Raw genomic sequence first — 26,126 nt, forward strand, 5'->3', positions numbered from 1 at the left:
GCACATTAAAAGTTTGTGGACAAGTTGTATCGAGTAATCTGTTGTTGAAGCATTTATGAAGAGTTAAACGTAGCACTGTAAGTAGATCATCCTGTTTTCTTAAAACATAAATTATGTGTGTGTATGCGGAATAAAGTATGGAATAAGAAAAACCGAGGTAATAATCCTTGACGAAAACATTGTCAAAATTTTGCCAAATGTCTGTGTTCATTATTCAAGGTAGTTTGTTTTTGTCGTTGCACTTGCAAGTGAGAAATTCTCACAATTTCATTCATCCCATTGTTACGACAATCAAAGTTCAAAGACGACAATATGTCTGTATTTGATTTTGTCTAAAGGTTTCAAGTGAATATTGTGTTTGCTCGATTGTCATCTAAAGTATTTCTGGAATGAGTACTTAATGTGAAGAACATTTAGAATAATGAAGAAACCGGACGCAAGTAGAAATATAACTGCTGCATAACATGCCTTAATTTTGAATTGCAGAAATACGCAATACATTAAATAAGATTTATAACGCTGAGTGCAAAACCATATAGTATATAAAATATATTCAGGGAAAAAAGTGATGGGACGACGCAAGTGGGGCAAGGGGCGGATCAGTGATTCATTCTAACATCCCCAAAATTTCCTCAATACCCCACCCTCTCTAGATTTTTTCACAAAGGTCCAATTTATGATCATTTTAGCTCTAAATTTATATTTACAGCTCCTAAATACGAACTTCTACCTCCCCCAGATTTAAAATTCTGAACAGACCCCTTGGATGAATAATCTTCAGAATACCAATATTGAATATACCCTCCCTCCTCCGCAACCGACAGACAAGAAAATCTTCTCAGTTTTATCAACTCTTATCCAAAGTAGACATTTTACATGCAATATTTAAGGACATATTAAATTTGACTGCTCATATAAAATATTCACCTCCTGTTTCCTTCCCATTCTTTTTTCTGGAGTTGCTATTTCATTACATTGTATCGGGGTGAGTGCGTTTTGTTTAATGGTTTTTTAGTTGATTCTTGTTGTAAAATGTATTTGTGTTTTTTGAAAGTTGTCAAATCGATATATTATGAAACAAATGTATTTCATAATGCACAGAATAAATAGGTTCTCAGTACTTACCGTGGTGAACCAAGATGGCTGTCCATAGTTCTCCACTTCCCGGGGAAATATTCCCGTCTAAAGTGGGTTTCAAGTAAAATAACCTGCGGTGGGTGGACCGCGTTTGAAAGTTCACTATCACGCTTCCGACGGTTGTGGGTTCGATTCCGAGCAGGCCATGGATATTTCACTCTACTTGTTGTTTAATCTATTTCTCGAAAACATCATTCATCCTTACCGCCGCAATTAGCTGTACATAAATAATTAAATACCTTGTTAGCCAATATCACTTGTTAACCCACTTGCATGTTGACAATTGGTTTTAGCTAGTGGCGTGTCTAAGAATTTCGTAAAAGACGGGGAGGGGTTGTGCCTTCTTTAGCGTAAGTAGGATTTTTCAGAGGGGGCTGAAATTATAAAGGTGGATATTACATAGCTTCATTCATATTAAAATATTTCGTAATTACAATTTTTATCCTTCGTTTTAAAAGTTGTAATCATGGCTCATCATGGGGGCTTGCATTTAGAATTAGGTATTCCCGAATTCTTTACTGTTTCATTCTAAATGTTTATTTTCTCAAAATTTGGGGAGAGGCTGTAGCCCATCAGCTCTCCCCTGACAGCGTACGGCAGTGCCTTTTGTAGCAGTTAGTCTTAAATTTTTCAGTTTCTTCCTGCATTCGGCGTGTTCTACCATGTTTTTTTTACGGAAAAAGTGGCTTTTTTTAAAGTGGGGTAGTGAATTCGAAAATCACTAACTGTTGTTGATTGGCTGCTGTATGGGATCGCATGTCCAACATATAGAGACCTAATTATCCGTATACGTGATAGCTCTGAACAAGGTCAACCGTTGGTCGAAACTGCTTACAAGTGGTCAAAATGGCATACTTAAGTCGAAGATAATGTTCGGTACAGTTTACCTAATTCTACCACATTCTGACATGTATGTAACGCAAAATCTCTACTGACTTGTGAGTTCAATGTCGATAACATTCTAGCAAAAGTAGTATTTTATGAATTCAGTGGCGAAGCGTGAAATTTTTACGTAGTCATAGCAAGATTTGCCAAACGTCAGGGTCGATCTTTTAACGGAGAGGGTGCACAATATTTCTCTGCGATAAACGCCAAGGTCACTGCCAATTCAATGTAAAAGCACATACCACAGACCTTACGACTACAAAAGACTTAATTCTATCCCATACGATGAGAATTATTAAATATGACGGAAACTGAAATGCAAACACCTCAATTGTCGCGTTTAAAGGTAAAAACCTTTATGTCCGCCTCAAGTTGTTGTTTTGATAAAGAAAAGCAGATTGCTCATCGTTCAATATGTGGAAGTACCAAGTGGAAATAGCAGCCATTCGCAGTGGCGTACCCAGGATTTTCGAAAGGGGGTTACAGGTACTTTTTAGTAGTCATTCCTCATTTTGCCATCTTTTCCTGCCTGTCACGATCTTTTTTTTTTTTAAAAAAAAAGAATATTAAGCCTAAGCAGGGATTGTGACCCTCACCAACCTCTTCTTGAGCACGCCACTAGACACGCGGAATAATCTTGATGGCTCCAGAGAAACCCTGCCGTGGCTGTACCGGTAAACACGGGGATGGGGGCTAAAAAAAAAAAGAGCCTGTTATGACCCAGGCCTGGTCTGCCTGTTCGGAAGCGTTCGGCTGTTCTCGGCACCGGGAGAGACCAGAGGGATTCGCACCATTTCTGCGATGAGCTGAGGCTTCTAACACCATTGCCTTCAATAGGAAACTTGAAGGGAGGGTTCGGCGGGACTGGGCCCTCATTTCGATGCGCTAAGATTAACGAATATCTTGCGTATTTCGAGCTGTTTCAAGCTGTCGCTTGGTTTATTTCGCACATATATACGAGTATTCTGACTTTTTTTACTTCTTCTCTAAAATATGGAAAATGCAATATTTTTATTATCTTGCTTGGTCATCACCGCATCTCCCGATGAGACCGGACGCTTCGCCTCTGACAGTAGTCACATTTGATATACGCAGTAGCAGATAAACTGCAACATAGGTGTAACTTGTTTAGACAAGGGGACACTCCCTCCCTCAAAATTCGGGTTATTAAAATTTACGTGTTAGGGATTGTGAGAGGTATTTTTTAACCTTCTGGAACCTGAGGCTCATATTGTGCCTCCCCCCCCCAGTTAGGCACCCAATTGCGTTGATGAATTGCAAAATGTTATTTCAAATTTAAAGTTTGGCTTCGCTCGAAAAAACTTTCTGGTCACACCCTGTATGAATCATCCCGCTCTCTATTGGCACCGTGATTATTGAGTTAAGATTTACGTTTGATTTTGGCTTCAAAGTAAATTGTTCAACGTTTAGAGAATAAATGTTGGCGTACGCAGGATTTTTTCGGGAGGAGGGGGGCAGTGGACGAATAAATTTGGATAGTGCATAGCTGCGTTCAGTGGCGAAGGACCGTTTTTCATTAGGGTCACAAAACTAAAATATTTATATATATCATGTGCGGGCAGACGAAATTCCATTTTAGACGAGCACACACGAATTTCCCCCTTTTTAATGGAAATTTTACATAAATAAATTTTATTTTTTAAATTTATGGTTATTTCAAAGACAGGTTTTAAAAACAGATAACATTTCCGAAACATAGCTATAAAGCTCTAGACCTCGTTCTGGGCTCATTTGGAATGTGATGGAACAGAAAATCATATATTGTCATGTGAAAGTAGCAAAGAAACATGCATCTATTCATTTTAATGCAGGGTGCGATTTAAATGGAGGGGTAGGGGGATTCCCTATTGTCTTGAACCGCCCAACTTCTGTTTATCAATGACACATCTCAACCAGGAATGATTATCCCAACTCACTGGATATGTAAAACTGTACTATTAAATATATCATAAGTGTTCCAGTTCAGTTCAATTAAGTATACAGCCCCATAGCAATGTACAAAATTTCGTTACGCAATTTTTTTATTTACTCAAAATTTCTGGGAGGCTGTAGCACCTTCAGCCCCTTTCTGCGTACGACAGTGACTCCTATACATCTATCTACGTTTATCATTTCTGAAAGGAATATTCACCGTGAAAACTTAGGCCAGTTTCATTATTTTTTACAGAATGTATCGATATCCCATCCGAAGATCACCTGGCAGACGCCCAGCTAAAGAACCATTCCCCTTTCAAGAACTACTTCCTTTGAAACTGAAAAACTCGGTATCCGGGAAGGGGACAAAATCTTCGGACGTTGCTTGCCTTCAGGAGATGGCCGTTGTGTTCGCATGCCTCAAGAATCATAGCTTTGATGAGGCTCCCTGTAACACTGAGATCCAACATTTTCAGGGTTGCTACAAGCAGTTCCTGGACAAGAAAATAGCAGGGAAGGGGAGGGAGAATGTCCTTGTACCAGGTGAGAAGAAATTAACGGCCAATCAAATAAACTTACTCTTAAAGAAATTCCCTGAACCTCGTTAGTATGTATTTGATTTCTCATTATCTTGTGTGTTTTGTAGACAAATTTTGAAGACATGTTCCCGTGTTTTTTTAAACTGTAGTGGAAGAGTAAAGTTAGTTAACAAATGCGAAACCTTAATTCAACGTTATTTACATGATTGATACAAAAATGTAACAATTGCCATTGTCTTCACTATACCTTAGCATTTGTTATAAAATATTTATAAACAAAGTAGTTACATTGTATTGTAATTTGGTATATTCAGTGTGTATTTATATAAGCCCATTAAAAAAATATGTCTTAAAATACGATTACATTTTTATTATTCTAAACAATATATAAGTTCTACGAAAATAATAGTTTTATGTAATATTTAGCTTTAAACATCGAACGAGGTAAAAGAAGAAATGTTTACGTACCTACGTACGGTATACATAAATTCACTGTAAAGTGATAAAGATGAACGTGCATCAATCACAACATATTTAAGAAATTATTTTCGTTGGATGCCAGATGGTTGATTAAACAGAATGTGCATCTATATTCTACACTTTGCAACTTCTTATTTCACTGTTAAAAAAAAGTTCAGAATTCGTTAATATGTCAACACGGTATTTGAAAGCCAACTGAAAGAAGCTAACACTGACGAAAGAATATTGGGATGATACAGTCTTACGTATTCCATTAATTTAGAACATAAACCAGCATTAAAATACAATCATGTCCTGTGCTATGATCATCTTGAAGCCCCCCTGTATAAGTACAATCTGAATGTTCACCTCGTGATTTACAGATAAATGAAGGACAGCATAGTAAATAATTCATCTATGACAGAGATTTGAACGACGACGCTATCATTGCTTCTGATAATTCTATTGGATAAGTACAGTTTTATGAATATCATCTTTACTCACTTTAATAGATTAAAAAAAACATTTGGATTAAATTATTTGGAGTTTTACGATTTTGTCAATTTTCACGCACGAACTTCACAAACCAAAAGTTACTTGTTGATAAAGAGGGGGGGGGGGGGTCAATAATATTTTATTAGAACGTTGTTACATGTATTATAGGATAAGAACCATTGTATATACGTGACGTGTTTCTATAACTTCACAGAGTGAGAGAGAGTGCAAATCTATCAGCAGAGAGAAGGCCTCCCCGATAGAGTAGTGGTAATTAATTAATTAAACTGTTATCTTTAGAGCCCGGAAGTTCAGGCATTTATTTTCGTTAAAATAGGCAGGCAAAAAGGCATTTATAATGTGGAAAATAGGCACTAAAAATGAAAAAAAAGGCAAAATAAACCGAAAAAAGGCACATTTGGAGGTCGCTTACTTTTGTCTATAATTTCTGGCAAAATGTTAAAATCTAAATTGGGAAGAGCATTTAAATTTTCTCCGTCTTGATTGCACATAACTACAAGGTGCTTTTTAAGTTCTCAACATTCATTGATAGTCGTCTGTCAGAGAGAATGTTTTTCATAATAGAAAATGATCTTTCTACTTCGACAGAAGTTATTGGAGCATACATAAAACAAGTTAATGTAGCTGGACTCATTTCGGTAACAGCATTTTCACCTTATAGAATATCACAAATTGTTTTCAATTGTTTCAAGTCCTCATTTGCACTCACCACCCGTTTGCACTTTTCCGCAACAGCTGACCCCTTTTCCCCTGGCACTTCCATCACCTTCTGCATAGATTCCTCGAAGATTTTCATGGATGCTATAATTGTAATTTTCTCTGGCAATGCACCATAATGTGCAAAAATAAACTTGAATAGCACAGGAGTTTTTTTCACTTCACGAATTGAAGCCGCTTCATTTTCTGGAAGAGCATCGATCACCTCACTGATTTTTTGAAGGTTGTTAGCATAATATACAGCTGCTGATATCCAGGTTCCCCATCTCGTCAAGATTGGTTGCTGAGGTAAACTAGCTCAATCGCAACTTCCTGAAATTTTGAGGTTCGAGAGGGAGATTTCAGAAATATCTTCTTTGTGTTCGAAATCAACCTGTCCACTTCAGCAGTCAATCATGCACAAGAAATGTTAACCGAAAGGCAATATCCTGACTCAGCATGAAATACTTTTTTCTCACACTTTTCTCCTTCAGCAATGTTGAAACATGCGTGAGTTCAATATTACTTAAATAAGGCGAAAATTATTCACATAATAAACGGAAGAAAAATAAATGCCAACAACGTTTTTTGGGAGAAAAATAATTTATATACACATTTTTTTTAAAAAAAATGTCAAATTTCATTGAAAAAGGCAAAAAAAGGCATTATAATTAAAAATAGGCAGTGGGGTCCCAAATAGGCAAAATAGGCAAAATGAAAAGGCTTCCAAAACATTCGAAACAACATAAGAAACGTATATCCGGAAAAATTTTATCAATATATGCAGTAGATAAAAAGAGGCATTTTGCCAAACTTCCGGGCTCTAGTTATCTTGAATGGGAACGCTTCTCGTCTTCTATGAAGGCAAATTGCACGGTTGTTAGGATCCCACTTTAAGCTGTATGTCCAGACTCAGTTACCCTACCTGAGTGAACTTAAAACGAACTTTTCCACCAGAGGGTTTTATCATATAAGATGTCAACTTGCAGTTTAGGTGCAAATACTAAGCTGGCACATCGCCGAGTTTTAGACTGGATTATTTCTTAGCTGTTAATAAGTTGCAAAGTATACATAAAGTAACAACTTACATGTATGTTTTGCAATTTAAGTGGCTTCGGCGATTAATGAAAAATTGTGAAAATCTGGTTTTAATTTACTCTTCAAAATCAACATCCTTACACAGCAGTGCAAGTGGCGCCGCCGTCGCATTGTAATCATGCGGTCATGGGTTCGATACCTTACCTGGAGATCACATTGCACAGTGGTTCCGATCCTACTTTAAACTGTAGATGCAGTCCCGAATATGCTTTCGGTGCACAAAATGGACTTAAAACAAATTTAAAAAAATAACTAGTGGTGTTATATTTTTGGTATGGCCATATCTTCAAATAAAAACGTATTTTGGTATTATCATTGTTTTATGTTATCCAAAGAAGGAAGGTTTCCAATATATACAGCATTAGCTATATTTTTTCATATTATTTGTATCACGAAACGTTTGCCTATTACATGTTGACAAGGTGGGCCATGTTTCTCTCTGGTTCACCCTTGGCGCCGCCCTTGTTCTGCTATCAGTGATTATGTATGACATATATAGCAGCACCATTGGTGGGTTGTTCTTGGAAACTTTGCAAAGTACAACACAGAATGGAGTGGAAAACCTTAGTGAGAATTCTCCTAAATTTTACAATTCTTTTCCAATAAATTAACACGTTGAGAGAACAATTGAAATAGGCGAACGACAATAAGGGCGAATATCCAAATGTGGGCTCCCCTGCTCGTAGATCATTGACAAAAACTGTTACCGAATGGGGCAATCGGGTAGCAGAAAGCGAGGCAAAGAATAATAGTACTGTGACCAGAGTGCGGGTTTTGGATATCATGTTTGTCGACGGCACACTCTGCCTATTACGCCTAATACAACGATGCCTTTGTGGATGAACGGTAAAGAATTCAACGTCTGTATAATTGGACGTAGACGGTTGGGCTTCTATTTTGAAAGCAGTTTTCCTAATTCTACAAAGGGCGAGATAATGTAACACGATCATCACCAAGAAAAATAGGAGAAACTGACAAAAAAATCGAATAAATATAATTGCCACCTTCCCTTTGGACAAAGTTTGGTCTTTAACTTCGTGGGCAAGAATCATGTCATTGTGAAACTTATAACTACTCCAAAGTGAAAATGGCAATAAACTTAACAACAGGGAATAGATGAAAAGAACACCTAAAGAAATATGAACGTTTCTTATGCTTAGAAATTGTGTCCCGTGCACAATGATAAAATAACGATCAATGCTCACGAGAGTGAGGAGAGAGGCAGAAAATGTGAGGAGTGTAGATTGAATAGCCGCATGAACTGACTGGTAAACCAAAGACACGGGCCATCTGTTTATGAGCAGCGTTGCAAAGTCAATGGGGATGCAGAGTATCGTCAACAAAAGATCACAAACAGCTTGAGCAACAAGTAGATTGTTGATTGTTGACTTCATTCTTGGACCTTTGCACACGATCACGCACATCACAATATTCCCAACAGAACTCGAAATTATCGTAATGCACATCAAGATGCATGCAACAATAGTTACTATGATGGAATGTTCTTTTTCACAATCACAAACACTGAAGTGAGTTAAGTTTTCCATTTTGCTGAAGCCGAAAACATATATCCATCACAAAGAAGAATTGTTACTTTCGCCGTGATGAACGTATCTTGTCCTTTACATAATTTCTTCTGAAATTAACGTCTGCGAACTTCTGTGCGGAAATCTGTAAGAAATAGGTAGAGATAATAAATAATAAGATAACATTACTTAAAATTTAAAATATGGATGGATTAAATCACATACGTACAGTAGGTGTCAAAAGTAACAGGCAAATTGTCCATTGCTAGTTTTCATTCACTTCTTCTGTAAAACGAATGGAATTGCGCTGTTGCTTCTGCATTGTTTATGAGCCTCACATTCTGTAAAACTAACTGAATGAACAAGATGAGCAATCAGAGGCGGTGACTGGGTAGTGAAGTGAAGGACAGTTTACTTTCTCTTGGCAGACAAGGCTATAGTGCTGAGCAAAAAAGTGAGAGCAACTGCCCCTCACGCCCCCATAATCGCCTCCGCTGTGGGCAATTTATCTACTATAATCTTTGCAAGAGATCGTACAAACCACGATACGAACGTAGCGATATTCAGTTGAAACAGTTGAAGATACTTGAAAGCGAGGGCGTCGCCACTTGATGGACGAATAGCTACATGGAAATATTTCAAGTAGTATTTGAAGTTGGTTTAAAAGATATACGACTAATCATCTGACATAACTGAGCCTAAAAGTTATAACTGAAATGATATGATATGGAAAGTATGTAAAACCTTGAAAAGGCAGGAAAGTCAGTCCCAGAGTGAAAAATGCATGAGCCAGGGAATTTCATACTTTTGTAAAAAAAAAAAAAAACTTGGAAGAATACAGAGAATATAAAATACAATTGTTTTAATTTAGTGAATATGTATTTTCCATGCATTTTTGAACACTAATTTGACACCACAGGTGATTTGTATTTGTATTTCTCGTGCGTCTGCAACTACTGCTTTGATATTTTCCCCCTAATATATACCGTAGAGTTTTAACAAGTTAGAAACATGTCAAAGTGGTCTGGAAATAAATATTTTTCAATGGCTGGAAAAGTCAGTAAATTTGATTTGACTAAATGAATAAAAAAAACTTGAAAAGGGCCTCAGGGCTTTATCCACACCTCCAACAGCCCCCAACACCCAAAATTTTCGCACCCGCCCCCCCTCATCTAAATTTTTCACAAAGGCCTAATTTATGGTTATTTTGGCTCTAAATTACCCTTACACGAACTAGATTGAAAATTCTGGGAAGAAAACGTCTGGTGCCTCATGATGCTGTTATAGCTCCTGGGCCTCGCTTATAAAAATTCGGACTTGATGATGACGTTCGGACTTGAAAGAAAAATATAGTCTCTCCTTTTCTGTACTGCATAATTGTGGAACTGATATAATTTGATAATGGTTGATAATGTCTGGTCTTTAGTACACGGTATTTTTTACATGCTTACCTCTTATTCTTTATTCCCAATTTGCTTTTTAATGGTCCAGAAGGAAGAGTTTCCCGATTATTGCAAGCACTAGCCTCAAGAGCAATCACATTGTTCATCTATCAGTAACGACATGTGAGAAAACGACCAAATCTCATAAAGACTCCTGATAACGTATCCTAGCTGCTGTGCTCGACGCCTGTTGTCAATATCGATTAGTGTGTTTTTATGGGACGGCTGGAGCCACAGTGAAGAGCAAGAGAGTTTTGTGTTTGTCATTTTATGTCTCCTTCATGGCTATCAAGGTTAATGGCGACGATGAGGATCGATTATAGTGAAGTAGGTGAAGAAAATAAACATAAAGAAAAGTCACTCCTTTAACTAGAATTCCAAGTGTTTCTAGATATTTTTAGTCGTGGCTTTAGAATTTTAATAGTATATTTACACCGCACAAGCAGATTAGTCTTAGTCCTGTAAACAAAAATAGAACACGAGAATATTTTTCAGAATTGTACAGGGTGTTCATAAAATCCAGGTACCATTACAAAAAAAAAAACATTGCTCGGAAACTATATGCAATAGAACAATACTGTTGATTGCGAAATGAGCTACAACTCTCCACATTTATATGCCATACACCTCAACGTGCGCTCCTCTAGTTGCTCTCAGAACATCAAGGCGGTAATTCACTTCTGCCCATGCACGCCCCAGCATATCACCAGTAACAGTTAGGATACTCTCCGTTATTCTTCTTTGAAGAGTAGCAACATCTGGAACAGGAGTGCGGTAAACACAATCTTTGAGATACCCCCAGAAGAAGAAATCCAAGGGTGTGATATCAGGAGAGCGCGGTGGCCTATCCAACTGCCATGGAAATGCCTATCCAGAAGACCTCGAACCATAGGCGTGCGCACGAGGGGGGGGCAGTTGCCCCCCTAATCACGGACGCTCGCATATTTTTTGCTACTAAGCACAAACAAGGTACAGGGTGCGGCACGTAAAACCAGCCCGCTGTAATCCCGATGTAATTGCTTTGCTAATGAACATGTAAAACATTTAAATGAACATGTCAACAGAAGATGGCGTTGCATGAGTTACTAATTCTGTTTCTCACCAACAGGTGGCTTGTGAACCCGTGGTCGAGTGAAAGCAGTTGAGAATCAGGCCTTGTTGGGTGAAGCCGTGATAATGCCGTATTTGATTCCTGAGCGTGTTGCAATTGTTGAAGCTTTTGTGCGCACCGGATCCTTTGTGCAAACAAGGAAGTTGTTTCAGGAGAAATTTCCAGGACGTCCTGTCCCAGCAAAACGCACAATACAGGATTTGATTGGGAAATGGAGGCGTACAGGATCTGTTACAAATGCTCCCAGGGACAGACGACCATCTGTCTGCACACCTGAATTACGGAGGCAGGTGCTGAACATAATGGCGAGAAGTCCTCGTAAATCAACGAGGAAATTAAGTCTACAGGTTCCAGCTAGTGAGCGAAGTTGTAGACGTGTGTTAAGGGCGCTGAAGTTAAAACCTTATCGGATAAGTGTAGTGCAACAACTGAAGGAGCTTGACCCGGGGAAGAGGGTGGATTTTTGTTCATGGCTATTGACGAATGTTGCCAGTGGTGTTTTGGATCCATTGATGCTCATCATGAGTGACGAGGCGTGGTTTCACCTGTCGGGATACGTAAATTCCCAAAACAATCGCTATTGGTCGTCACAGAATCCACACGTAATCCACGAGCAGCCATTGCATGACGAAAAGATTGGTGTTTGGTGTGCCATTTCCGCACAACGCGTTATGGGGCCCATATTTTTTGAAACCACAGTAGACAGTAACGTGTATTTGGGAATTCTGGAAGAGTTTTATGAACAATTGACAGAAGAGGAGCGTCAGTTCTGTTACTTTCAGCAGGACAGATCCCGCTATTAAATCATATATATACATTTGGATCGAAAAATTTTCTTGCTCACTTCGCTCGCATTTTCTTTCTTTTCTGGAATGCATTGTGAATTAACAAAGGGACAAGTAAGAACAACTAAGTACTTCAGACAGTTTCTGCTATAACAGTTTGGTTTGGAGGGAAAGGAGCGCGCACATTTCAAAGACAATTTATATAATTTTTGCATTTGGTTTGTTATGGGGCGGATGAATTGATTATGTAATGTATTTAAATAATATGTTTTATACACACACACATATATGTATCCATCAATGCAATAACACTAAAAGAGTGAGAAAAAATTAGATTTTTCTATCTCGACTGAACCTTCATCAAGGCTTTTGCCCCCCCCCCTAATCAGAGGGTCTGCGGACGCCTATGCCTCGAACATCCTTGGACCAATGACGGGATGCCCCAACTTGTTGAAAATTATGGTTGGGATATAAACATGGAGAGTTGTAGCTCATTTTGAAATCAACAGCATTGTTCTATTGCATGTAGTTTCCGAGCTATGTTTTTTTGTAATGGTACCTGGACGTTATGAACACCCTGTATATTTATAGTAGAGCCAAAGTTACACATAATCAAATGAATAAAAGAAAGTGTAATTGATGGTAACAGAAAGGAAGAGATAGAAACCAATTATTGTAATCGTAATGATCAGTTCGACGTAATTTTTAGAATGTATGCAAATATTTTCTTTTTTTCTGAGAACAGAGGAAGAACAGAAAGAGAGACGAGAAGAAAGGCAAGGATAGAGAAAGATAGAAAGAGAGAAATACGAAAGTGTAGAAAGAAAAGGAGATAGAAAGAAATTGAAAAGAGTGAAGAGAAATGGAGAAGAAATACAAAGGCGGATGAGAGATAGAGATAAACACAGGAAGAGACAGAAAGGTTGATTGAGCTAATTTATTTTACGTCGCTTTTCCAACACTTTTGGCTAATCGCGACGATAGGGATGAATAGTGGGACAATTCAAACACATGATCTCCCAGCAGAACTAATAAGACATGATTGTTAAGGTACGGGATTTAAAAACTTGATATATGGAATAAATAAATAAAAATCCTCAGGAATGGTAAGATCTTCCCAGTCTTTTGTTAAACGTAAAGACCTATTGAACTTCATAATGTCCCAAACAAAATCTTTGCAATTCTATTCCACATTTAACAATATACTTACATTACTTGATGTCAGATGTATGAGAATGCCATGCATTTTTCATGTAGCATTCCTTTTAGTATCTTATCTAACAAAAAGAATACATGCCAGCGGTAACTGTAAATCTGTGGTGTGTGGTTGCATACATTAAGGATAGAAAATGCCGTTTCTCGAGGGCTCACAGCACCGAAACCAGATCTTAACGTGCTGGAGAAAATGTTCACATTGATGCCATTCAATCGTTATGAAAGTTGGTCGTTTTTACACTTTAATACTGTGATACGAACATTATTTTGTTTATTGAAACAAATAAGCTAGTCAGAACCGGACCAACAGTTTAAAGTGAGTTTAATTGATTGATTTGGTTATGTTACATCGCTTTTCTGCTACTTTTGACTAATAGCGACGATGAGAATAAGTGATGATGTGATGAAATTGACGAAGGGACACTCGCAAGGAACAACCATGTGCATTCCGGGATTCGAAGCCGAGTCCACTAGCGTGCTAATGCGATTGTGCTAACCACTCCGCCAGACGTCGGCGGTTTAAAGTGGAACCCGAACAACTGTGTGTCTCCACTGGGTATCGAACCTGGACCTCTTGATTGCAAGGCGATGTTGTTACGAGATTCAGGACGTAAATGAACAGGTCCGTATCCAGGATTTTATTTCGGTGGGGCTCATCCCTTATCAGCAGAGGCGTCGCCAGAAATATTTGTAGAGGGGGCAGGCCATTGATAAAACTTATTAGTAGAAATAATAATGACAATAATAATTATTACCACGGTTATAATTGTCATTTTACAATAATAACTATTATAAGTTATTAAAAATATACCAATTTTAATCCAAATGTATTGTTATTATTATTATTATAATTATATAAATAGAGGGACTTTGCTACCCGATCCACCGTATGAGTGACATTATTTTTCTTACATTTTGTACAGTTTGGGTACTGAAATTCATAGTTATTGTATTTTGTTATTAACTTTTACACATTCCGTTAAAAAAAGACTTTAAAAGTTAGGGGCAAATTTTACTCATAAAGTTGTTTTTTTTTGTGTGACCTCTGTCAAAGAAAACTATAAATTTTGGGAGCTGTGGATCCATTTATTCTTTGGATTAAATTGTAGAATATAAAAATATATGATGGTTGCTCTATTATACACTAAACTTTTTTCGATCTAATGTTTAATCTTGCTAAGGAAGTAAAATTAATTACCACTATACACAGGCACGTATCCAGGAATTCCTTTCGGGGGAGTTGAACACCATTTTTTATGGGGTATAGAGAGAACCTCACAATTGAATATTTAAGGCCAGTGGTGGTAATTGGGTTCCAAAACGGGGGAGGGGTATGTGCAATGAAAGTTTACTGTCATTTTAATCAGAACGTGAAATCCGAACCTTTTTTACTACTCGACTCCTCTGTTTCCATGCATTAACATTGTGTGCTGGAACCATCTCAGTATTTTTGTTTGTCCATTTCTTCTCATCAGGCATCAAAACATGTATGGTGTCTTTGAGTGTTTTTACGAAGCTGTTACACGTGCACAGGATGGACAATCCACTCGACAACGCGAGATTCAAACTGTGGGCTGCGAACTGGACGCGGACAGTTCTCGAATATTTCTATCTCATTCGAGCTTGAACACCACTAATGTGTCTTGTCCCCCCATGTTTGAAGCTCTTATAAAAGCCGAAACCTTCCAAAAATTGTTCATATTCAGGCCTAAGCATTCGCAGGTGTTCAAAATGGTCTGTCACAGCTTCCGCAGTGTTGTCATTATATCGCACGAAATAAAGGAAGTATTCTAGAATACAGCTGGATCGCGAAACAATTAAAGCACAGTGAAAATCCTTCCGTTCCCAACATATGTTTCGTCTCCCAATATGATCAAATGCCAGTGACGTGCACTGAGGAGTAGCTAGTCTAGCAGAGATAGATCAATCAATCTCACGTTTCTAATTATTTTCAAATCACAATATTTATTATCTTGAAGCCTCAGTTCATATGCAACACTTCTTTCCACGCGCTTCTCTACCCTAGCTGGCGCTTCTTCCGCCTTACCAGATCCAGGTATAGACAACCGCCTTAGGGAAAGGGAAGATTTCTGCCTGTACCTCCCTTGCCCCTTCGCCCCCCCCTCCCCCCCCGCTCCCAGGGTTGAAAGCCCGTGGTTTCAGGTCCTCCAGTCTATCTCCTATACGACAGATAGGGGATAGGTTTCCCTTTGATTCTTTTGTAAATCCTCTAAAGAACTCAGGGGAACATTTTCTGCAGTACTTATGTTCTCTATATTTACACAACCTTTTAAACGCTGTACAATATGTATGTAAAATATGGGATGTAGGTTTATTTGTATATGAATGGGAACGTAGTTGTATTATGTGCAGACGAAAATGTTATAGTTTCTTTTCTTTTTTTTCAATATGGAATATATAATGATTAAATAACAAATCTTTGCTCATGCTCTCTCTAGCTCTCGTTTTAGTAGTGTTTTATTTAAATATACTAATAATTTGGTCTCCAATAAAAAAAGTGGGTAAGCTAAACAGTCATAAATACGGATGTATTAATTTGGGCAAGAAAACGCGCGTTCCAATTGTTGTTGTTGGTTTGGTTTATTTTACTTCTTCTTTCTACCACATTTGGTTATAACGAAAATGAGGATGAGTGATGATATAATGAAATGGATGAAGGGACCTCACAAAGAACAATTCACGCCGGGATTCGAACCCGTGACGAGCGCACATTCTTGTTCCTATGTGTTGTACTCTGCAGTGAATAATGAAATAATTTGGAATGAAAAATGTATCGCAGAACAAAAAAAGCGAAATGAATATTGTTGAAGAAACTACAAAGAGTGTGTTTTGTTACCTGTTCATCCCCTCTTAATATATTTAATTTTAGCCACCATCCATCACTTTTTCTAGCTGTATAGATTTAATCGCGATAAGTAGCTAATGAGCTTATGGAAGTCACGAGGGACAATCATAAACAGAGAACTCTGGACTCCTGATTTCACAGTGCCCTGCAGATGCACTGGGAGGAAATTTTTTTGTATTTCCTTTTTCCTTTCTTTAGCGTTGTTTTTCCATCACTTTACCTAACGTCTGCCATGACGATGAACGTTGATTAAATTAAACGGATGAAGAGTGGTTACAAAGGAACACTCATGCACAGGCCAGGCTCGAGCCCGGATCCTTGAGTAACGAGATCGTGAGATGAAGAAATTAGGCAAATCAAGCAATGCACATTTTTTGGAAAAACGTTAATCATATGCAAATATGGTGTTTCAAAAATCCAATTGAATTTTACGTACCACTGAGTAAATACGCAGTTTGCTTTACCGATACCCACGTATCCGAATAGTTAGAGCTTTCCACTCATCTTTGTTGTCGGCCGACCTCAGTGGGGGAGTGCAAGTGGCCCCGGATCGGTACCAGGTGGACGCACATAGTGGTTTGGATCCCACTTTAAACTGTGGGTCCAGTCCCGATTAGCTTTTATGTACATAAAGTGGACTTAAACACCAAATCAACCAACCGCGGGGTAGTGGTTATCACTGCACGCTATGACACCAGGAGTTCCGGGTTCGAACCCCGACCTCGGCATGGATGTTTTTTGTGTTTGTCTGTTCATTAATTGTATTGTACCATCTTCGCGATTAACCAAATGTGACAGCGACGCTAAGTAGCATAAATGAAGTCATTGATTGATTGTTTCATTTGGCTTGTTTTACTTCGCTTTTCCTACACTTTTGGCTAATCGTCAAGATGATACGATAAAATTGATGAAGGGACAAACACAAATAACACCCATGCCCAAGTCGGGGTTCGAACCCGGTATCTCTGGCTTAATAGTCAAATCAACATGTTTTGGATTTTCGAAAATGGGTGGGATTAACACGTGCTTCTTTTCAGCAGTCCTTCCTCATTTTGCAATCCTTTCCTTTCTTTGACGTTCTATTTTTAGGAATACTGGGCCCTAAAGGGGGAAGGGGGATTATGACCCACACCAACCTCCAGTGGGCACGCCACTGATTGCTACTCCAAGCGTCGACATCATCGCACGTCAGTGTCAAATGCTTAGTCATTTATCTCCAGTGACGTGCCCAAAGGAGGGTGGTGGGGCCATAACCCCATTTGACCAAGTATTTCTTAAAGAAAAAGAACGTCAAAGACAGGAAAAGATGGCAAAATGAGGACTGACCACCAAAAATGGTATGCGTAATCCCTCTCCCTTCCGAAAATCCTGGGCACGCCACTCTTTTCCTCGGACACATTTTTTTTAAAATCAAATCACCAGAAGTTTTTATCATTTCGTATTGGAGACTTAAGTAAGATGCGTTCTTCCTGCATGTTTGAATATTTAGGGTGCTGTCACCTACCTTCGCACCCAACCTTAACAGAGACCTAATTTTCCATCCTTGTGACTTGGATCTTCAAGACTTAGGAAGATTTCAGACCGAAGAGACACACGGGACATGTCGTTTGGAATGAGCCAATCAACAGCAACGTTTCACACCGTAGCGACACAAAAGATCGCACAAACCTACTTTCGACTTGTGCAATCCTCAGATGACACGGAGTGAAATCTCCCTTGGTAAGGCCACTGTCATCGTCACTTGGAAGTTGACCACAGAAGAAAATTTCTCCTCAACTGGTGGGAATGCCACTCAGTTTTCTTCTTTCTCCTTTATTTTCTATGCTTGTTCACTATACAGGCAATATCTTACGATTTGACATACCCAGGGCATGTACACATGTATTATGAAAAAATATAAATATGCTGACCAAGTCAGTAATTTATTTTATTAAAAACATAAACTAAACGTAACGTTTCAACCTTCTAGCAAGGTCTTCATCAGACTCTGTATCAAGTACAAAAGTAACAAGATACCAAAAACAGGGTAACGTTACGTTTAGTTTATGTTTTTAATAAAATAAATTACTGCCTTGGTCAGCATATTTATATTTTTTCATAATCATGGAAACAAGGCTTAATGGTGTTATACATGTATTATGTAGACATTTTAACGAAAAACCAGTCGAAGTCAAGGGTGGCTAGGTGGCTCAGTTGGTAGAGCCCTGATTCGGGTCCTGGTAGAGCCTGCAATTTGCACCTAAAATGTCTACATATGCAACATCTAATTGCTTTCTCATCTCGACATTCATAAAATTTCGGCTGTCTCTTTATGGTAGTTAGGTGTTTGAGTGTATGTCGAACCCAGTAGGCTTAAACAAAAGTGTTTTTTTATTATTATTATTCCATGAAATTCTTGTACTGCATACACGAAATTTGGTCCTGGCCCAACTAAATCATCACTCAAAGCTTTGATTGGTGATCTCTGGAGCTTCTTTATTTTTTAATAAAGTGCTCCAATACCCCGTACAGTTGAAATATTCACTTCAGAGAGAGACAGACCTTCGATCTCTTCGGCCCTCGACCCGAACTAGCACTTCACTGAGACTCCGGAAGTTCCGCTGTCGTCAATTGCTTCAGCTTTGGACCCGAACTGGAACTAGTAGTAGACTTCGTTAGTTTACGGTATTTTTGAATCACTATATCTTATAAAGCAAACAATGGACACTGACTGATCACTAATCGACTGTATGAATTGTCAGACTTACCTCTGAAGTCTCATTAACCGATTCTGTTGTACAGATCAACCGGGAAATTGAAGCCACGTATTTATATCCTCATTATATTCTAGAACGTTCCGCAGATAAAGCGATTCATAAATATTGCCAGTAGTTCGACTCCTTCTCTTATTCAAGAACGTTCCCTCTCGCGCTTTCCAGGGATTAAAATTTACAATGAATCGTCCTACTTGTGGCGCGGTACCTTTGCTGTGCTTCCAAATGCTGACAAATCTTTACATAGTATCAACTTCGCTGCGACATCACCGAAAGCACAAGAAAAGTTTACGTGTAATATTAACAACAACAGTTTTATAGAACATTCTCAGTCTTGCCTTGATAAGTATCTCTCTCCTAAAATTATCGACACATTATTCAAGAAGACAAAAACCGAATGTATCTAGTGAAAATTGAAAAACTTCCTGGGAGGGTTCCAGCCCTTATTCCCACCTTGGATACATGCTATTAACAATAATAGGGTTATGGAATAGTCTCCGTCTTGTTTCGATAATTATTTCTCTCAAATTATCATCACATCATTCAAGAATCCAAAAACATAATTTTATCTTGTGTAAACTGAAAAATTTCCTGAAGGAGGTTCGAGCTCCCAGTTTCCCACCTTGGATACGTGCTATTAACAATATTAGAGTTATAGAACATTCTCCTTTTTGCCTCGATAATTATTTCTCTTCTTAATTATTGTCACACTATTCAAGAAGCCAAAAACCTAATTTTATCTAGTGTAAACTTTAAACGGAAAAATTTCCTTTAGGGGGGTTCGAGCCCCCTGCACCCCACCTTGGATACGTTCTATTATCAATAACAGGGTTACAGAACATTCTTCGTCTTGCCTCGATAATTATATCCCTCCTTAAATTATCATCACATTATTTTAATTCACACCACAAGAAACTAAAAACCTCATTTTATCTAGTGGAAACAGAAAACCTTTGGGGGGCTCGAGCCCCCTAAGCCCCCCTGGATACGTGCCTGACTATACACTACTTAAATTAAATATTTGTAGGATTTCGGGGGCTTCAGCTCCCGTAGTCCTCCCCTTGGCTACGTGCCTGTAAGTGAAGTAAGTCGAGTTTATTTTCCTTGCAGTGGTTTTTATACAAAATTTCCACAAGGCGGTAAGATTGTTGTTCGGATATAAGAGTACATTAATGCCAATATGATCATAAATTTGGTTTTTGTGAACGATTTTAGTGGTGCTTGTTTGGGAAGTGTTGGGTTGTGTGGATAAACCACTGTTCCTCGGTAGAAAATCGAATTGAGAAATGAGAAACTTGGGCGGGTTGGGTTGAACAATGATAATAACGCTTCAAGTTTAAAAGCTGTCCGACACTCAAGCGTATGCATAATTCAGGAACATGTTAGCGTTACCATGGCAAAAGCGTTATTGCACTGAATTCCTTGCTTTGCGTAACAGAGTTGTTCCTATTATTGCCGCGTGTGCCTAAGTGGAATTATTTACGAAGTGTCCTTTTTTACGCCGAGATACTGTGGTGGCAGACCCAGAAATCTTGTAAGCCTGCTGGGCGCTATAATCACCATCAGTTCAGCATCTTGATGTGCAAGTACGTAGTCAGGATTTTTTTCAACTGTGACTTATTTTATTTGGCTCTTCTGCCACTTTTGGCTAATCTCGAAGACGCATTGATGACTTTCCGGAGGAAGCCTGTACGCCACTGGTTCAGGGACACTTGGTAAACGTATCCCAAAAAGTTTCCCTTTGTCTTTTTAGTTTCTCCCAGGTTCGGCCTAAATTTCTATAAATGAACCAGACTGATAAGGCGAATGAATATTTCATTATGTTCGTTTCATTCATCTATTTCATAATGAATTACTCATCTTCATCGTTATGATTAAAGAAAAAGAGATGTAAAATAACCAATACAAGTACCGCGGAATAAAATATCTCATGTAAGTACTAGAAAAAAAAGTAATGGCACCTCTTGCAAAATTTTAGGCCACAATACTAAGTACAAGCACAGTATAAGTACCCAGACCAGGACTCGAACCCTGAACCTTCGTGCATGGTGCGAGTCGATATTTAATAAAGTTCGGTCATCAGTCATCTAGGCAGTGGGAACAGAATTATGCATTACATATCTGCTAATAATTTTTAGTATATTTTCACTCTTAACAGAACTTAATTCCACTTTTGAAGAAACTATTTCACATGTTCTCTTTTGCTCGGTGGGAGTTCGGCTCGACCATTCTTCTCGAAAATGAAAGTGTTAGTTGCAGGCAGTGCCATCTATGCAGACTCGCCTCGCTCGTAGTTGCAACCGTGGGAGACATGAGCATATCTTAGTGAACGTGGAAATTAGGAATTAAAAAATGACGGATGCAGGGTTCTTTCGGGTAATGTTGAACATGTTATTGAATATTAAGTAAGATATTAATTGTAGTTTTAGTGGGATTATAAACTAAAGTCGTGTAGAAATTTTCTCTTCCACAACCGGCTGTCGTGTGGATACTCGTTTATGGTCTAAAGAACTGCAATGTGTATTTGTAAAGAATTCTTGCTGCAAGAAAACTAAGTAAAAACGTTTGAAAGTGAATAGTTGTGATAAGTTGAGGTGACACAGATTGGAAAACAATTGTTAAGAATGTCGTTTGTTTTAACTTGAAACTACTACTACACACGTACTTCGAAATAAAAAAAATAAACCCAGCATTTTGCTACGTGACGATCGTTAATCAAATTAAAGTCCTTGCACATGAAATGTTAATGGAGTAAGACACCAAAGTTACCATTGTACCGTTATTATTGACCCAGTTCCACATTTTACACTTTTCCCCCCGAATTAGATTGGACGTGCCTTAGTTAATTTATGCGCGTCTTATTGCTACGAAACTTAAAAAGTGTTAGTGTGTAGCAAAGTAAGCATTTCGAATGTCTTGTTTGATTGGAAACTTAGGCTGATAATGCTGATTTGGGTATCAATGATGTTATAGTAATCCAACTTTTATTTTGCACTACACATGAAGTGCAAGGAAGTTCTACACTACTCCCCTCCCCACCCCTACCTACTTTGGTGCTTGTTTGCTGGCAAATAAGTTCACTTTCTATCAAGATTTATTGTATATCGACTGCTGTGTGTAAAAAGTACGTGGTTGCATACCACAGTTGCCTGCGACCTTTATTTACATACTACATTTATATGGCAGTAGAAACATAGTACCTTACTATGCTGTTGCACTTTTTGACACTAGGTGTAGTGCTGGTGTATCCCGGTGTCAGACTGGTTCAAGGGAATGGCATTCAAGCAAGTAGATGGATAGCAGTGTACAATTTCAGAAGATTCAACAAGTGCCTGTCTGCTGCTTTAAAAGTTCCTTTGATTAGTTAGCACGCAGCACAAATTACACTGCACTGGAATGTAGTGCAAACTGTGCAGACAACACATCAATGAAGTAGAGAGAGAGTCAAAAAGTGCAGCGAATTAGATGGGGCTAATATCATCTAAACTTAGTGATGCTGTCCTCTGTGGCAGAATGGTTAATTGCTTGTATTTGTATTTGTTCCATTGTCTGGTTCGTAAGTTTTATCGACAATTCCCATTATCATAATAAACTGGGAGAGGTGCAGAAGTGTTCTGAAGTAACTGAAATAGAAATAAGATCTAATGTGTTGTAGTTCGTCACTTCTCCGATTACCGTATTAATATAAAACTTCAAAAGTATTCCCGTGTACTTTTACCTAAACAACTCTGTCATATATGATCTCATGCTCTAATTTGATAGCTACTTCAAACTAACTGCATCTTTTACAACAAAACGTAGCAATATGCCATGTGAATATATATATTTATAGTACACTTCACTATATAATTCCTGGTAACAGTTTCATACATCGGAGACACATTTCTTCATTTTTACAGAAGAAACTACTTACGGAAATGAGTTTCTCTAAGGTTTCCAACGTTAGTTGAGGTATTTTCTTTCATCGTGGTATCTATTTGACCAGGAAATCATGTCAGTGTTTCCAATACCTTTTTTTTTTTTTAACTTTGCTTGCCTAACCAAACCTAACCTAACCTTATCGGAAATGGTTCGTGGGGCTATCCGTCAGCTACCTGTGCATAATGTACAATTTGCACATGTGACGAACACGATAGTAGGTATTTTTCGGTGAAGAAGGTTGGAAACAATTATATTCGAAAACAAAAGAAGCGATATCGCACCATTACTTGCGTTTGGTAGCACTTAGAAAAATGTGTTATTTTAGTAGAAAAAGTGTTTGTTTTCGTGTAAAAACATAATGGCACCTTGAACTATGTTCCGCAATACACAATTGGTAAGTACAAACCATGCGATACACAAAATATCCGATTTTAATGTGTCGCCGATCTATGAAACTGTTACCAAATTCCTTATTTGTTTTGATCATAACTTTGGATTTCTCCATTGGCTGCCTTTGAACTTGAAAATTTGGGATCTATCTGACAGTATTGTATGACCTGTGCTATCACACTTTCAGTGCTTGGTGCAATTCACAAATGCACACGAAATGAGGAAGAATCAGCGGGGCTGTTAACCCACTGTACCCCCTCGAGGATCATGTTGATTTTTTTATAATCCACAGAAAGGCTAACCGGGACTGAACCTACAGTTTAAAGTGGGATTCGATCCACTGTATAATGTGCCTTCACTGGTCTTTCCCAGTCAGTAGAATTAACATCTATATTTTTTCTATATACAGTGCCTGTTCTGTCACAGTTACCAGCAGTTCATATTTTCTAGAAAAAATCCGGAGCGATTTTACAATACCGGGAATTTCTCCATTTTGTTTGAAATTCGGCATACTCACTAAATTAGGGCTCCTAATCACGAATCTGAAGTTAAAATTTGTTGCTCACGTGTCAAACTTGCAAAATAAGAGGGTCAGTCATCACAACCGACAATGCACAATTGCTCATTATTTATCGCAAGATTTTCCGTTTCGAATACTTAAAGAATGAAATATATATATTCCTGATATTACTACGACCCTAAAATTTAACTGTTTCCTAACCTAACCTAGCTTAACCTAACCATGCGCCAATGGTTCGTGGGGCTAGCCATAATTCAGGAATTTCTATACGTGCAGATTCGTGATTAGGAGACCCAAATTAGTAAGTATCCGAAATTTCAAACAAATTGGAGAAATTCCCTGTATTGTTAAATTATACCAAAAATCCAGGTACTCTTCACAAGTCAATATGCTATGATGACATGATATGTATGCAAACTTTTTCATAAGAGCTGTCACAAAAAACTACAGCATATTCATACACATAATTAGTTTCTATTGCCACGTATGAAAAAGCTGGTGGGTAATTCATGATTTTGCGACATTTTACATTAATTTTAATATGTTTATGTAACCCTATCATGTATCACTTTAAAAGCTTAAATTGTGAATGTAGCAACCACAATTAAAATAAGCTAATCACAAAGGCCATGTACCATGTAAAAAAATGTGAGTGTAACTTGATTGGTTGGGAATTAAACAATTGGAACTTGGGCCAAATAACTTGATGCACACATAGATGCATTTTAAGTTTTTTTGTTACTCTTGTGACAGATTCATGGCTATATTTTTGGAGAGTACTTTTAATTTCGTAAACTGAAATTTCGATGAAAAGGCTACAAAGCCTCAATTGGGTCATTCCACATAAAATCACCCAGAGCAGGTTGCTTCATAGTCATGGATTTGCTACAATTTTTTTTACTGATAGATACTTGGTCCTATATGACAAATATGAAAAATTAGACTTGTCCAACAAATATGTCGAAAGTTAACACATTTTTGCAAATTTGAAGGTTGTCAGAAATTGGGTGGACAAATAAATGGACCATGTGACACAAAACATGTCATGTTTCAGAAACTATGTGGAGTATTGTAAAGATTTAGGTATTGTTTAAGAGAAGAAGGACAGTCCTAACAGATAATGATAGTATACCACTCTTACCTACTCAGAAAGTAGAAAAATCTTTAGAGTAATATTTCGTGATGAAAAAGACACTCCACTTCGGGAAATCATTTGATAGGGAGTCCCAGGTTTCACAACAATGAAAATTGTTACATAGCTTAATCAATACATGTCAAACATAATACTAAAAAATCAGAAAGGCAATATTTCTCATAGTAAAAATGTCACATGTTTCAGTATAGGGTGTATGAACGAATTTTCCACTGCCATACAGCTATATTTTTTTTTAAAATGGCCCTAAAACACTCACAAATTACCAATAATACTAGTACACATAATATTATTAGAAATGTCGAATAAGTGGGAGAAGCAAGACTGATAAGATGGCGGGTGGTCAGAGTGGTGCAACAGAATCGCTCCATAAAAAAGTTAAATTTGTAAATGATTTCAAATGTTATAAATGTCTGAAAGTGGTTAAGAATGGCATATTATGTGATGTTTGTGATTCATGGTATCACTTTGACAAGTGTTGTGATATTAAGGAAGACAACGTTCCAATGAATGATTGGATTTGTGAAAAATGTACCGCCATCTTGGTGACTGAATCAGACCCATATATTTCGGATCCAACAGGAGGCCTTAATGTAAATCAAATTCCTCCAGGTAAGATTAAAGATGAAATTGTTAATCTCAAGAAAATAGTGGAACTTTTAACAGAAGACTTGGAAAATATGAAGGCTGAAAATAGTGAACTGAAATTCAAGCTATTAAACCATGAGGACACTGGACACGCAAACGAAAGTAATAACGCAAATGAGTTTACTTGGAGCAAAGTTGTTCAAGGGAGGGCAAATAGACTCAAAAACCTAGAAACAAAAAAGGACTTTACTTCAAATAACCTCTTTGATTTCTTGGAAGTGGAAGAAAATAAATTAGATATTTCAAAAACTGACCATGTGCCTTTGATAAATAGGATATCTAAAAATCCTTCATCACAGTCTAGATGTGCAGTGAATCGCAAAAAATCTAGTGGTAAAGTGAACCTAATTAGTGATAGTCATGGAAAAAAGTTAGCAGGCATAATGAAGGACAATCTAAAGGACATGTATGTGACTGGAATGGTAAAATCAGGGGCAAAACTAAATCAGGTTATGGAAAGCATTGACCAATCAAGTAGAGGAATGAACCTAAATGACTTTACAGTGATAATAGGGGGGAGCAATGATGTCG

At 37.8% G+C, this 26,126-nt stretch overlaps 3 protein-coding genes across 13 annotated transcripts in view; all 3 read left to right on the forward strand.

Annotated features, from left to right (window-relative positions):
• Window positions 1-4,778, forward strand: LOC146000041 (uncharacterized). 2 transcript variants are annotated; one of them, XM_083137359.1, is made up of 2 exons: window positions 1-77; window positions 4,211-4,778. In XM_083137359.1, the coding sequence occupies exon 2, from the start codon at window positions 4,212-4,214 to the stop codon at window positions 4,563-4,565; it is 354 nt and encodes a 117-aa protein (XP_082993485.1). In that variant the 5' UTR covers window positions 1-77; window position 4,211; the 3' UTR covers window positions 4,566-4,778. The 2 variants fall into 2 exon arrangements, with proteins under 2 accessions (XP_082993485.1, XP_082993486.1); XM_083137360.1 differs by having other exon boundaries at window positions 52-157.
• A 6,631-nt stretch (window positions 4,779-11,409) lies between these two features.
• Window positions 11,410-12,147, forward strand: LOC146000568 (uncharacterized). Its single transcript, XM_083138318.1, has one exon. The coding sequence runs from the start codon at window positions 11,410-11,412 to the stop codon at window positions 12,145-12,147; it is 738 nt and encodes a 245-aa protein (XP_082994444.1).
• Window positions 12,148-21,212: 9,065 nt separating this feature from the next.
• The window catches only part of Srrm1 (Serine-arginine repetitive matrix 1), a 143,259-nt gene continuing 138,345 nt past the window's right edge, over window positions 21,213-26,126 (forward strand). For 9 of the 10 annotated variants that reach the window (XR_014443503.1, XM_083138060.1, XM_083138066.1 and 6 more), the window contains exon 1: window positions 21,213-21,339. Coding sequence is in view for 9 of the 10 variants with exons in the window: in XM_083138060.1 (XP_082994186.1) it covers window positions 21,316-21,339 (24 nt within the window). In the remaining variant the exon portion in view is untranslated. The remainder of the gene's footprint in view (window positions 21,340-26,126) is intronic. The other variant, XM_083138063.1, reaches the window with a different exon arrangement.

Source organism: Lepisma saccharinum, chromosome 16 (genome assembly GCF_977018435.1).
Source record: "Lepisma saccharinum chromosome 16, izLepSacc3.1, whole genome shotgun sequence".
Classification (NCBI taxonomy): Eukaryota; Metazoa; Arthropoda; class Insecta; order Zygentoma; family Lepismatidae; genus Lepisma; species Lepisma saccharinum.